General features: G+C 40.2%; 2 protein-coding genes across 4 annotated transcripts in view; one reads left to right on the forward strand and one right to left on the reverse strand.

The window, feature by feature from the left end:
- The window catches only part of cerkl (CERK like autophagy regulator), a 26,035-nt gene extending 17,312 nt beyond the window's left edge, over window positions 1-8,723 (forward strand). Inside the window, exons 6-14 of the mRNA XM_032529654.1 lie at window positions 845-975; window positions 1,110-1,184; window positions 3,232-3,409; window positions 4,325-4,372; window positions 4,455-4,480; window positions 4,587-4,695; window positions 4,820-4,916; window positions 7,202-7,398; window positions 7,770-8,723. Of these exons, the coding sequence (XP_032385545.1) occupies window positions 845-975; window positions 1,110-1,184; window positions 3,232-3,409; window positions 4,325-4,372; window positions 4,455-4,480; window positions 4,587-4,695; window positions 4,820-4,916; window positions 7,202-7,398; window positions 7,770-7,848 (940 nt within the window). The 3' untranslated portion in view covers window positions 7,849-8,723. The remainder of the gene's footprint in view (window positions 1-844; window positions 976-1,109; window positions 1,185-3,231; window positions 3,410-4,324; window positions 4,373-4,454; window positions 4,481-4,586; window positions 4,696-4,819; window positions 4,917-7,201; window positions 7,399-7,769) is intronic.
- Window positions 1-12,643, reverse strand: part of itga4 (integrin alpha 4) — a 32,420-nt gene that overhangs the window by 793 nt on the left and 18,984 nt on the right. For 2 of the 3 annotated variants that reach the window (XM_032529653.1, XM_032529652.1), the window contains exons 25-29: window positions 12,106-12,231; window positions 11,605-11,730; window positions 10,787-10,885; window positions 10,398-10,517; window positions 8,518-10,225 (exon numbers count right to left, since the gene is read on the reverse strand). In XM_032529653.1, coding sequence (XP_032385544.1) covers window positions 10,118-10,225; window positions 10,398-10,517; window positions 10,787-10,885; window positions 11,605-11,730; window positions 12,106-12,231 — 579 coding nt within the window. In that variant the 3' untranslated portion in view covers window positions 8,518-10,117. Of the gene's footprint in view, window positions 1-8,517; window positions 10,226-10,397; window positions 10,518-10,786; window positions 10,886-11,604; window positions 11,731-12,105; window positions 12,232-12,643 lie in introns of those variants that run through there. The other variant, XR_004334089.1, reaches the window with a different exon arrangement.

The raw sequence follows: 12,643 nt of genomic DNA on the forward strand, positions 1-12,643 counted from the left end.
ATATATATATATATACATATACATATATATATATATATTGAGAAACCCACCTTAAAAACTTTTGACTAGCCACCAACCAAACTACAACAACTAACCAAATTCCCAGAAATATTAGAGGACATGGTAATCACGATTAGCTCCAGCCACAGTTATTGATCCCATACAAAATGAAACGTGTTTACTTTCACTAGACCTGTACACATTTCAGTTTGTATTTTCATGTTTTAATCTGGTTTTCTTTTACTGCTAATGCAAATATTTTTTAAACAGAACTTTCTGTACCTTACTTTGAGAAATATAAATATTTTTCTTACTAAATTATTTTTTTGATTTAACAAAACGTTTTCAAATGTTAACTGTTGTCTTTCTATCTAAATAAAACAGAGTCTGAAATGGGCACAATTTTTGTTTGGATTAGGATTTTTAAGAAAACAAGACTAGGAATGTGACGTTCAGTGCCTGCGTTAAGTATTTGACAGTTTTGGATACTTGGTACTACACAAATTTGGGACGGTATCAAAAGGTATTGAGGCTTACTGATACCCCAGCCCTGTTGAGTGCTATTCTCAGAAAGTAAATATTTGGCAATGGTTTTGTGGAGAAGCCATGCCCCCTGCTGGAAAACTATAAACTTGAGTTCAAGACGCCAAAAAATAAAACACTTTTGTTCACTGGATTTCTCGTCTGCCCTCAAAAGTTAAGATTAGTGAAAAAAAGTCTTGAACTTCACAATAAAAGTCCAGGGGATAGTTTTATTTTGACCTGGATGACTCAGACAACAATCCAAAGACACAAATCATTTTCTACCTGTTTGACTCTACCTGGCCATCCACCTGTCTGTCAGGGTTGTGTGTGTTGGTGGGGACGGTTCGGTGGCGGAGCTGTGTCACGCTCTGGTCCTCAGAGCTCAACTGGATGCTGATTCTCCAGAGAAACCAGTGGCACCAGTGCTGCCTCTTGGAATCATTCCTGCTGGTGAGAGAGAGAACACACACCCTCATATAGATACACATACTGTAGACCAACACTGTGCAGAAACACATGTTGACATTATGTTGAAGCTGCCAGACAGTGTGTTTTATCAGATGTTTGTCTGTTCATCTATACAGGTTCTACTGACGTGGTTTCCTGTTCTGTTCACGGAGTCAGAGATCCAGTCACTGCAGCCCTGCATATCGTCCTGGGTAGGTTCTATCTGTTACCTACATCTTATGTAGGTCCATAGTCACGTTGGCTGTTGTGGGTTCTACTTGTTCTATACCTATAGTCACATTGTCTTAGGTAGGTTCTTCCTGTTCTGTGTGTAGTTACATTTACCTGTTGAGCATAGTAGGGTTTACCTGTTCTACATCTATAGTCACAGGGCCCCGGGTAGGTTTCACCTATTCTATGTTTTTATTTTTGTCAACCTATCTTCCTGGGTGGATTCTACTACTTTTCTACATCCATAGTGCGTTGTCTTAAATGAATCCTACCTGTTCTAGATCTACAGTCACGTCCTAAGTGGGTTCTACTTATTCTATATCTATAGTCACGTCATTCTGGATCAGGTCTTCCTTGTTAAAATCTATGGTCCCTTTTACATCATTTTTGTGTGTGTTCTAACTGTTCTATATCTAAACTCTTCTCATCTGGTTGGATTCTAGCAGTTCTAAATTTATAGTCCTTTCTCAGTCGTTGTTCTAATTAAATTTACTTTGAGCATCTCATAGGGTGCCAATCAGAAGCTTGTGTTCTTGTTGAACTTTGCTGTGATTGGTTGATGGTCACTCAGCCAGTTTGAGAACAAACAAACATACAGACAGGCGGTGTGACTGGACTCTGGAGGCAGCAGACAGACAGATGTCTAACAGCAGGATCAGTTTCAATCTAAATCCCAGGTTTACTTTGTTCACTGTACCCCCGCCCCCTTCACCTCTCAGGTAAACCTTCTGTGACCTTCTGTGTTTGAATGAATGAACTAATTAACACTGTGTGTGAGAGAGAGAGAGAGAGAGAGAGAGAGAGAGTATTTAGTGGCACATATTTATTTCCTAAACAATAGAAAACAGTTAAAGTTCCCATGCAGGAAGCTGTTCCCATGGATAGATGACTACAGGTTAACTATTTGTTACTGGCAGCACACCTCAGAGTGTCTCTCATGTCTGTAAGGTGCCTCTGAAGCTCCAGCCAGCAGCCAATTAGCTTAGCTTATGGGGAAACATTATATAGATGTTATAAAATGGCACATTTGCTACGGTTTCTGGGTAATACTCAATCAGTGGTGCGCACAATGCAGGGTGTTCAACTCACCCCGTTTCAGTTTGAACAAACAGTTTTCTAGGTTTTGTCGGGTCCAATGTTTTTCATTAGGATCAGTCAACAAACCGGAAAAACTAAATTTTAGTTCATAGATCAAATCTACAGTATATTTTTTACCTGCTGAAAATAAATATTAGTTGCACCCTTTTAAGAAGCGCTGCAGGTTTGATCTCACTGACACACACACACACACACACACACACACACACACACACACACACCACACACACACACACACACACACACACACACACCCCACACACACACACACACACACACACACACCATATGGAGAGGAAATCAGATTCTATCCAGAGAGACAGACTGGCACTCAGTTAGACAGACAGGTGGGGAGACAGCAGTTCAGTAGGTTACATCGGGTATGCAGCCAGATGGCTGTGTGTGTGTGTGTGTGTGTGTGTGTGTGTGTGTGTGTGTGTGTGTGTGTGTGTGCGCGTGTGCGTGTGTGTGTGTGGAGCATCTAACTAAATGGTCGTGATTTACTGAAATTGTTTTTAGCTGCATCTTTTGGCTTTAACCTGCTGATGAATTTGGATAATTCTAGGGGTTTTCACAGCTTTTAAAGTAATTTAAAGGAGAATTTTACAAAAAAAAGTTGAAAACATAAAAAGGAACATTGTCTTTTAATTTTTATTTTCATTGAGAGGGACAAATTTGTCCTAAATCTGCTGCAAATGTCTTCTTAAATCTGCTGCTTCAGAGACTGCTCAAACGGGACTGACCAGAGACCGGTCACTCTGCTGCAATGTGATTCCACTGAAATGTACAGATATTAACACACGCACTGACCTCTTTCTGTCGCCCAGAGTTGTGCTGCTTCTCATGAATATTAATGACCTTCTCTGTGTATTAATATTCATAATTAAAATATAATTCATCAGTATTTACTTTATTACCGTCTATCTGCAGGTCACCTGCAGCAGGTGGACATGTGCAGCTTCTCGTCTCTCGGGCAGTTGGTGTGTTTTGGTTTTTCCGCCATGTTCGGCTTCGGTGGCCGGAGCTTAGCACGGGCAGAGAAGAAGAGGTGGATGCCGTCGTCGCGGCGACGAGAGTACGCTCTGGTTAAGACACTGGCTAGGCTGAGGTAACAAACGCATACACACTCAAATATACACATACACATTTTTTTAGTTATATAGAGCAAGTTGAATTTAGTTTTTTTTTTTTTTAAAGGTCCAAGGATGGAGGTCAAAATTTCCTCAGATTTTAAAGGGATAATTTGGATGTTTTGAAGTGGCGTTGTAAGATGTGCCTATACATACTCAGTGTATTACCTACAGATGGCAGTCGGTATGTCCCCAGTTTGGATAAGCACACAGGAGGACAGTCAAGGAAGCTAAGCAATGTAGCCTACTGCTGTGGAAGGGGGCAGCAGCTAAACGTATTTTAGCCACCTAAACAAGGCTGACCTGAAGAAACAGTCAGTACAAGTTTAGTTGCACAGTGTATTTAGAATATTTTCACAGCTTTACCTTGCTGTCCGACAGCCCTTTCCGACAAAGAATTGAAGCTCTTATTTATCTTTTCGGACCCACAAGAACAGAACAGTAATTTTACCTTGCAGAACATTGGAGTTGCTGGTCTACCATTGCGGACCAGACTGTTATTGTGTGACTTTGCTGAATCCTAATTAACCCTTAAAATCCTCTAAGACAAAATTACAATTTATTCTAATATATAATTAAATATATTTATATAAAATTGACTTGGATTCAGATTCTCATAAATAAATAAAACGTTCCATAAAAAGTTACATAATTAAACAAGTAATTTTTTTGGCCATTCCAGCAGAGTAATGGATGGATTGCCAAATCATTTGGTAATTGGTACATGTCCAGACATCCGTTCATGCCAATTAGCAAATGTTAGCATACTAACAGGCTAAACAAACTAAGATGGTGAACATGGTGAACATCAAACCTGATGTTAGCATTTAGCACCGCTGTGCCTTAGTACAGCCTCACAGAACTAATTTCTTCTTCTCTTCTGTCTTGCTCAGACCAGAAGACTGTCAGCTGTCTTTTCTACCAGTGAAGAAGTCAAACAGGTGAGAAACACATACACAACAATAGCAACTTAACACAACTGTTTGTCATGGTCAAAACTAAATTTGAACTCCTTCTTCTCAGAGACCAGGACCAGGATCCAGAGTCAGGTGAGACCAGTACTTGTCTAGAAAGAAGATCAAAGCTGGTTCATATTCCGACCCTATCAATACCAGTTTGATTTACTGTTTTTCTTTCTGTGATTGGTCGGTGTAGGAGGGGAGGAGTCCTGGACGACCAATAGGGGCCTGTATTTGAGCATCAGCATCATGTCCATCCCCTGCCTGAGTCCACACACACCTCAAGGACTGGCTCCTAACACTAAGTAAATGACGATCAGTTAATCCTTCTGAGAATGTTAAAGTCCGCTGTGTTGTGACTGACACTGCAGGTTTGTTTCATAATGTTTCTGCCACTGAACATATTCTTCCACTTCCTGTTTGTGACAGTTTGGCAAATGGCAGCGCTTCATTGATTGCAGTAGGAAATACTTCCAGGTCAGAGTTCATCAAACATCTGAAGAGATACAGCGGCAGTAGTGGACAGGTGAGAGCAACTGCCAATCAGAATGGAAACTACCACGGATTCATTCTACAATCCTGTTTAGGCTACGTGGGTTAGGGATGGGGTTTGAAATCTAGTTTCAAATTTGCTCATGGAATCCAAAACCTTTCAAATCTCTTATCGGATCTTATTAGTTGACCTAACATAACATTTGAAAAATGACTAAAGGCTCAAATAACTCCAACAATTATTGCAGGTTTAAACTGACGCGAGGTGATCCGTGTCTCACTTCTCTAGAGACGAGTGACCACTCAGTTGGCTCCTGTTTAACTATTAAAACACACAGTCCATTTGCGGTCATACAGCGGTGTTACAGAGTGATGTTTCTTTGCGTTCACAAACAATCTTTGGCTGAATACAGACACAAGCTGTAGAAAGCATAACCAGAAAACAGACAAACCTTTAATTTTTAACCAGCCACAGTCAGTTTAAAAGGAGAAGCTGCTACATGGTTTGACAGTTGTAGGGAGTTTGCAGACCGGAAACTAGATCCAAAATGGAGCTGGCTATCTCTGAACCCATCCCTAATGTGGGTTGTGTTGTCTCACTCTGAACCTCGGCATCCTGATAATTCCATCTCTCACAGAGCCAAAATAAACAAACTAGTTAGTAAATGGATTAGCCTGGTTTAGCATGGCCTGGCCTGTGAGACCGCACACTAACCCACTTACTAAATATACTGAGAGTGTAGCGTTCACTGTCCTACAGAGTAAACAGGCTGTTTACTCACTGACCTACATCCTGTTGGACGGACAGACAGCTTGGCATCAAACATGAGAAGAAGGAGCCGAGACGTAACCATAACAACCCCAGTTTGAGTCCCAACGCGGACGTTGAACCTGACCAGAGTCGGTCCGGACTTTTGCAGGGATAGAGGAAGATTATTGTCTGGAAAATGTAGTATTGAAAGTACTCAACACTGAGAAATTACCAGATTCCTTGTGAGTGTAAATTGTATATGAATAAAAATAAAATCTTAAAAAATAATAATCTAATGAGCTACAGTGTGTATATATATATATATATATATATATATATATATATATATATATATATATTATTTTTACTCATGCATGTTTATGCAGCATTTTAACTGTTGACTTTTTGTATCGTGCTGCAACAAATTATTATTTTCCTTTTGGATCAAAACCGTAAGAAATGTCCTTATTACCCAGAGCTGATAAGTAAAACTTTAAAATGATTGAGTTTACTATAATTTAAGACAAAGAAAAGCAAAACATTGTCATATTTTAAAAGCTGACACCATGAAATGTTTAACATTTTGCAGGAAAAATAGTCCGATAAAATGGATTACTCTTTTAAGCTAAAATTTCAGAGATTCTTCTTACGTTATCAAATTAATATAATGGAGGTAAAAGTACAACATTTTGTACAAAGTACAGATACCTCAAATGTGTACTTAAGTACTGTAGTAAATATTCTAACGGTCCACCACTGGAGTTGGGGTGATTTTGTATAACAGCGTCTAATAAAATAAAAGATCGAACCTGAGGAGGAAAGAGAGCAGACAATCAGGACAGAGTGTCTGTGTGTCTGTCTGTCTGTCGTGTGTCTGTCTGTGTGTCTGTCTGTGTGTAGTGCTGTCTGTCTGTGTCGTGGTCGTGTCGGTGTCTGTGTGTGTCTGTCTGTGTGTGTCTGTCTGTGTGTCTGTCGTCTGTGTGTCTGTCTGTGTGTCTGTTGTGTTGTCTGTCTGTGTGTCTGTCTGTCTGTGGTCTTTTGTCTTTGTCTGTCTGTGTGTCTGTGTGTGTCTGTCTGTCTTGTCTGTGGTCGTGTCTGTCTGGTGTCTGTCGTCTGTGTGTCTGTCTGTGGTCTGTCTGTCTGTCTGGTGCTGTCTGTGTGTCTGTCTGTGTGTCTGTCTGTCTGTCTGTGTGTCTGTCTGTCTGTGTGTCTGTCTGTCTGTCTGTGTGTGTGTCTGTGTGTCTGTGTGTGTGTCTGTCTGTCTGTCTGTGTGTCTGTCTGTCTGTCTGCTGGTCTTTGCTACCCCCTGTTGGATCTTCATGGTGTTACAGTAGATGCAGAAGAGGACTAAAGAAGAAGAACCAAGTCACTCCTCCAGATAATCAAGCTGCTTAACGAGAATCCTTTGAGCCTTTCTGTTCTCCTCAGTTGACCTTGGACCTGTGAGGACGGACACACACACACACACACACACACACACACACACACACACACACACACACACACACACACACACACACACACCACACACCTCATTTTGTCTTTACTGTCTGATTGTCTGTCTGCAGTTCAGCTTCCCATTTGTAGAGACGCACACCGTATCAGCTGTGAAGATCTCTCCCCGCTCACTGATTGGCTGGTCGGAGGAAGAGAGCGAGGAAGAGGGAGAGTCCAAAACCTCGCCCATCATCCAATCAAAGGGAGCCACATTCCCCTGGAACATCGATGGAGAGCTGGTGGAAATTGCTAACGAAGTGCTCATCAGGTAAAAACTTAATATTTCTTAATAAATTATATATTTAACTGTGTATCTTTACGCTGAGTGAAATGGGGCTGCTGCTAATTATAAATGAAATGATTGATTAAATTATGCTTTTGGCCTTTATAATTTCAGATAAAAGTGATTTCTTAAAACGTTCAAAGTGATGTCTTCAGATTTCTAGCTATCCATTAAAGCTAAAGAGTAAACTAAAAAGTAATTAATAAGCTGTATAATACCAGTTATACATGCATTCAATGATCACTGTATATCATATTAAAGGTGTGTGTGTGTGTGTGTGTGTGTGTGTGTGTGTGTGTGTGTGTGTGTGTGTGTGTGTGTGGTGTGGTGTGTGTGTGTGTGTGTGTGTGTGTCAGGGTCCACCCACGGCTCATCACTCTGTACGGGGAGGAAGTGGACGAGGCCGAGTCGACCGTCTCCTGCAGCTGCATCTGAGTCCAGCAGACGATGGCCACCGGCGCCCTCTCTTCGTCATTACTGTTTCCATCGCAACGTCAACTTATCTAGAAGTTTCATTCAAAGTAGCAAAACACCTAAAGTAGAGACAGAGCTTTGCAGCTTCCTGTTTACAACATGAACGTTAAAGCTGCGTTGATTGATTTTCTTCTTTTGATTGATTACTGCAGCTTTAATGAGCTATAAGGTAACTCTTGTAAGCTACCTTTAACTCCAAACTACCGTGCTTTATGAACATTTATCACTTCTAGACCTGATTTGTTGAGGATACATTTTTTTAATTCAAATTAATGTTTACATTTTACTATACCTTAACTACCAGCTCTTTTCCGATGACTTGATTTTATTCTAAATTGTGTTGCCTATTTTTATTTTTATTTTATTTCAATTTTCATTTTGTTTTAACTGGTCCAGTTTCTGGTTCTGCTGCAGAGGGAAAAGATTAACCTACATTACATGTGATCTAAAAATAGTTAATTTTTAGGAAAAGAGTTTATTTTTCATTAGTACTGAGTGTATTGATTCTGGTTTGAATAGTGTTAAGTTGGTGATAGTCAAGCAGCTTTCTTTATAGATAAGCAGATCCAGACTGGACAAGCCCAAAGTGTCCAAAGTTTTATATACATATGACAGAGCTGATTTTATGTGGAAGCTTTTTTAAAGTTTTTTTTTTTTTAGTGAGATAATGCAGATCTTTAGAGTAACCGCTGTATTCATGAGAAAAATCAAGGTGATATTTAAATAGAAAATCTTTCATTTTAATAGAAAAGTGTTGATAAAAGCAGTGAGACTCTCCAGTGCAGAACAACTTTACATAAACATAAAAAAGCTATGTATTAAAATATTAAAACGTCTCTCTGTGTGATGTGCATTTGTACTAAATAGATAAACAGAATGGAGGATAGCAGCTGTTTTAAATGTCTGCATTCATAAAATACAGACCGTTAAGACAGTGCTTTTGAATATTTAAAAATGTCTTCAAGTAATGTTCCATCATTCAACCCTGTGGCTCTGCTGGCTCTGTTATCCAACAAGTTGCATTTTTTACTGCATTTTACCACTGATAGTTTAGTCCGAATCCAGGAGCCGTTCATTGAAGAATTGGATGACATTAAAGCTTTTTACAAACCCAGGTATCAACCAAGAAACTATACATGGGCTCGCCTGAGCCAGGTCGTCCAAGATCAGTTCCAGTGAAACTGTTGTACGTACGCATTCTTTTTAACTTAGATTTAATTTGTTACGTACAGCATCTTTAATTATGGCTCATTAAATTACATGTATTGTCTTAACAGCAAAAACTACTCACGGTTCACCAAAGTTGAGCTCAACGCAGAAACATTTCACAGATTTACTTAGTTGCCTACGAGCAATTCCTCTGATCATGCAACTCCATTAAAATAAGAGGATTCTGTCATGAAATTTCACTGACTGTGTCTTTAAAGGGATAAATATTCTACAATTTTAAATCCCAGAGTGAAAACCACAGTGATGGCGTTCGGCATCCATTTCAACACACATAAAAGCCCTGTACCAGAACACCCCAGCAGCAATCACTACTACTACTGTCTGGACAGCTACCGGTGTTTGTGCTCGGTTTGTCACCAGCGCTTAAAGCGTCAGCAGGTAAACAAAAATGTAGAAAGATGATGGACACAGACAAAAGGGAAGATTTCCAGAGAGTGATGAGCCAATAAGAGGCCAGGCTGCCAACCCCTGAGATCAAAGGGAAACAGAAATTCACTTCCTTTAGTTTTTTTCCTCTTAAACGAGTCAATAACTATCACAGGTGATGAAACATCCCGTGAAGTTCCAAGGCCTTCTAATTGGTCCAGATTTGATCGGTTCAGGTTCACTTCCCGTTTCATTAATCTTCCATCCATCTCTGCAGTCTTTTTCAAGTCTTTGAACGAGTCTGTATTTGTGAAGGCACATTCGGCAAAATAGTTTAAAAGGCATGCTCAGATTCAGGTGTCTTCAGGAGGCGTTCACTCGAGACATTTTGTCCTTCAGCACACTCACGTCAGGTCTGTGTTGAAAACGTCTGAATCATTCTGGACAGATTTCACTGGTCGTTGACATTCAACAGCAGTAGTATTCTACTGTTTTGGACAATATGGGTTGCCATATTTTCATACACAGCACCCCATTTATCCGTTGACACACATGTCTCGTTAGCACTGTCGCACAGTCGCAATGTGAACTCCATCCTGTGATTAGAGGTTGTGGCCAGCTGTGACAGTCGTTGTTAGGCGGTGCTCTGTCTTTTGTCGAGTTTAGGAACATAGTCCCAGCTATCTCTCTTGAACTCCTCCTCCTCCTCCTTCTTCTGGAACTCCCTCTTAAAGAAGCCAGCCTGAGAGACACACAGGTAGACAGACAGGTTGACAGAGAGACAAGTAGAGACAAGGACATACAGTTTAAAAAAAAGGATGGTGGTGCTGCTACAACAACCGTAAAATATAATAATATACTGCAATTTCAGTTCATCATAGTGCTTTATACAATATGCTGTTAAAATGATGTACCTTCCACAGACACCAGATGAGCGCAGCCAGGATCATCAGACCTAAAACTAAACTGACAACGATGATGAAGAGTTTTACTGTTGTTGAGGGTTTCTGGGTAAAAAGAGCTTCCACCACCACCTGTAAATGTAACACATTTACAATATATGATTTTTGGTGACCTTTAGAATATACAGTATATACAGTAGGAATACTTACTTGTAATCAACATTTAACACTGCAACTCCTTTAAGGCATTGATGGTGCAGCTATGCTAGCTGTTTTTAGTTTTTTGGGTTCAGATGTAGAAACACATTTCCAGGTTGAACACACAGATAAGCTCGGTCCAGATGTGGTCTAGTTTGACTCTACCGTGTTGTGTGTTTGTGGTTGTGACCGAGGTGTTTTACCTGAGCTACAGGTTGTTTGGAAGTGAGGATGGTATGAGGACTTTCTCTGGGATTTGACATCATTGCTGTGCTCTCCAACTTCATGACACCAAGACGACCCTGAGACACGTAGATAAACATCAGGTGTTTGTATCAGAAGCCCGAGAGAGTACAAGCTCAACTTTTTAAACATTGTCCAGTTGTTAATACAGTGTTTAATGTATATAAAACAATGCAAGATATAACCACTTTGTGTATAGATTGATGAATGCACTTGATTGATGCCTTAATTTATCCTTTTTCACATAATGCCCCTTTGTTGTGTTAGATGCCGTTGGCCAGCAATGGATTGGCCACTTCCATTAATCCTTGTGTCTTTGAATTTTTTTGTTACAAGAGCATATATGTACATTTTAGAGTTTTCTTTTTAATTGAACTGAAACTCAACACTTCCTGCAGCTAACTGATTGTGGTTTTTATTGTTAAACAGCTGCAGGGTGTGTTGAGTTACAGTCGCTGAGCTTAGGTTAGTTTTAACTCACATTTTCCTCTGTGGATCATTTTTTCATTGTTCCCACGCAGTATGTGTAGTGAAAGCAGCATGTTAGCAGTGCAGAAGCCTTGATCCTCTTCCTGTGTCTAACAGATGTGTTTAGGCAGAGTACTGAATGTAGGTCACCTGCCTTTTGGCAGCAGTCAGTTACAAATGAGCTGATTCAGTCTGAGTAAAAACAGTCATCTGTGTGTGTGTGTGTGTGTGTGTGTGTGTGTGTGTGTGTGTGTGTGTGTGTGTGTGTGTGTGTGTGTGTGTGTGTGTGTGGTGTGTTTGTGTGTGTTACCGGAGCTTGCAGTAGGACAGCAGGATTCAGTCTGATCTCCAGTTGAATGAAGGCATCTCTCCCCGCCTCCAGGTTACCGAGACGACACTCCAACCACTCACACAGCTCATCACTACGTCCACAAAACTGCGTGCACACACAGAGAAAGATTGAAGTTCATACACTGTAGGTCAGTGTGTATTTGGCTGGTGGAGTGATTGACTCCAGCTCAAGCATCTCAATTTCTCAGCCACAAATTATTGCCCATGCTAGCGCCCACTAAATGCTTTGGGTGAGCATTGCATAAGCAATTCTGAAAAAAATAACGTTTCACTGTGTGTGTGTGTTTAACTATATTTGTGGGGTCCAAAAACCGGGAGTTCAGGGTCTATGGAATGCATTATGTCAATGACGGGTCCCCACAAAGATAGAGCCACAAACCTGTGTATGTGTGATTGGAGGTGGGGGGGGTGGAAGGGTGCGTGTGTGTGTGTGTGTGTGTGTGTGTGTGTGTGTGTGTACCATTCTGCGGGTGGAGGTGGAGGAGAAGAAGAAGATGAGATTTTGGATGAAGGAAGCTTCAGGGACATCACAGTCCTCGATCACTGAAACAGTTGTGTCACTGATCGAACACGTACCCTGAGACGACTGCACAGATAGAAAATTAATGTTTTCATATTGTATATACACTTTATTTACCATGACTTTGACAACTAATATTACCTACTACTGTACTTCTACTGCTACTTCTAATACTACTCCAACCACCATGGCTACTTTTACCCAATCAGCAACCACAATGGCTGAGTGTTCTGAAAGTTGGCGTTTAATGTCCAACCAGATTCTGGGTCTTGTTTGACTATTTTTTGATCAGATAGTTCCGGATTTCTTTACATTTATTCTTGTTTTAAACTGTAGTATTAAGACTTATTTCTTGTACAGCTGCTTGTGTAAAAACCTGGCTTTTTTTGTTTAAATGAAAAAAAGGTTCTCAGCTTATCAGATTTTAATGATCATTGTTAAATTAAGACAATAATAAAGGTTAATAGGATGTATTTAG

Source organism: Etheostoma spectabile, chromosome 11 (genome assembly GCF_008692095.1).
Source record: "Etheostoma spectabile isolate EspeVRDwgs_2016 chromosome 11, UIUC_Espe_1.0, whole genome shotgun sequence".
Lineage (NCBI taxonomy): Eukaryota > Metazoa > Chordata > Actinopteri > Perciformes > Percidae > Etheostoma > Etheostoma spectabile.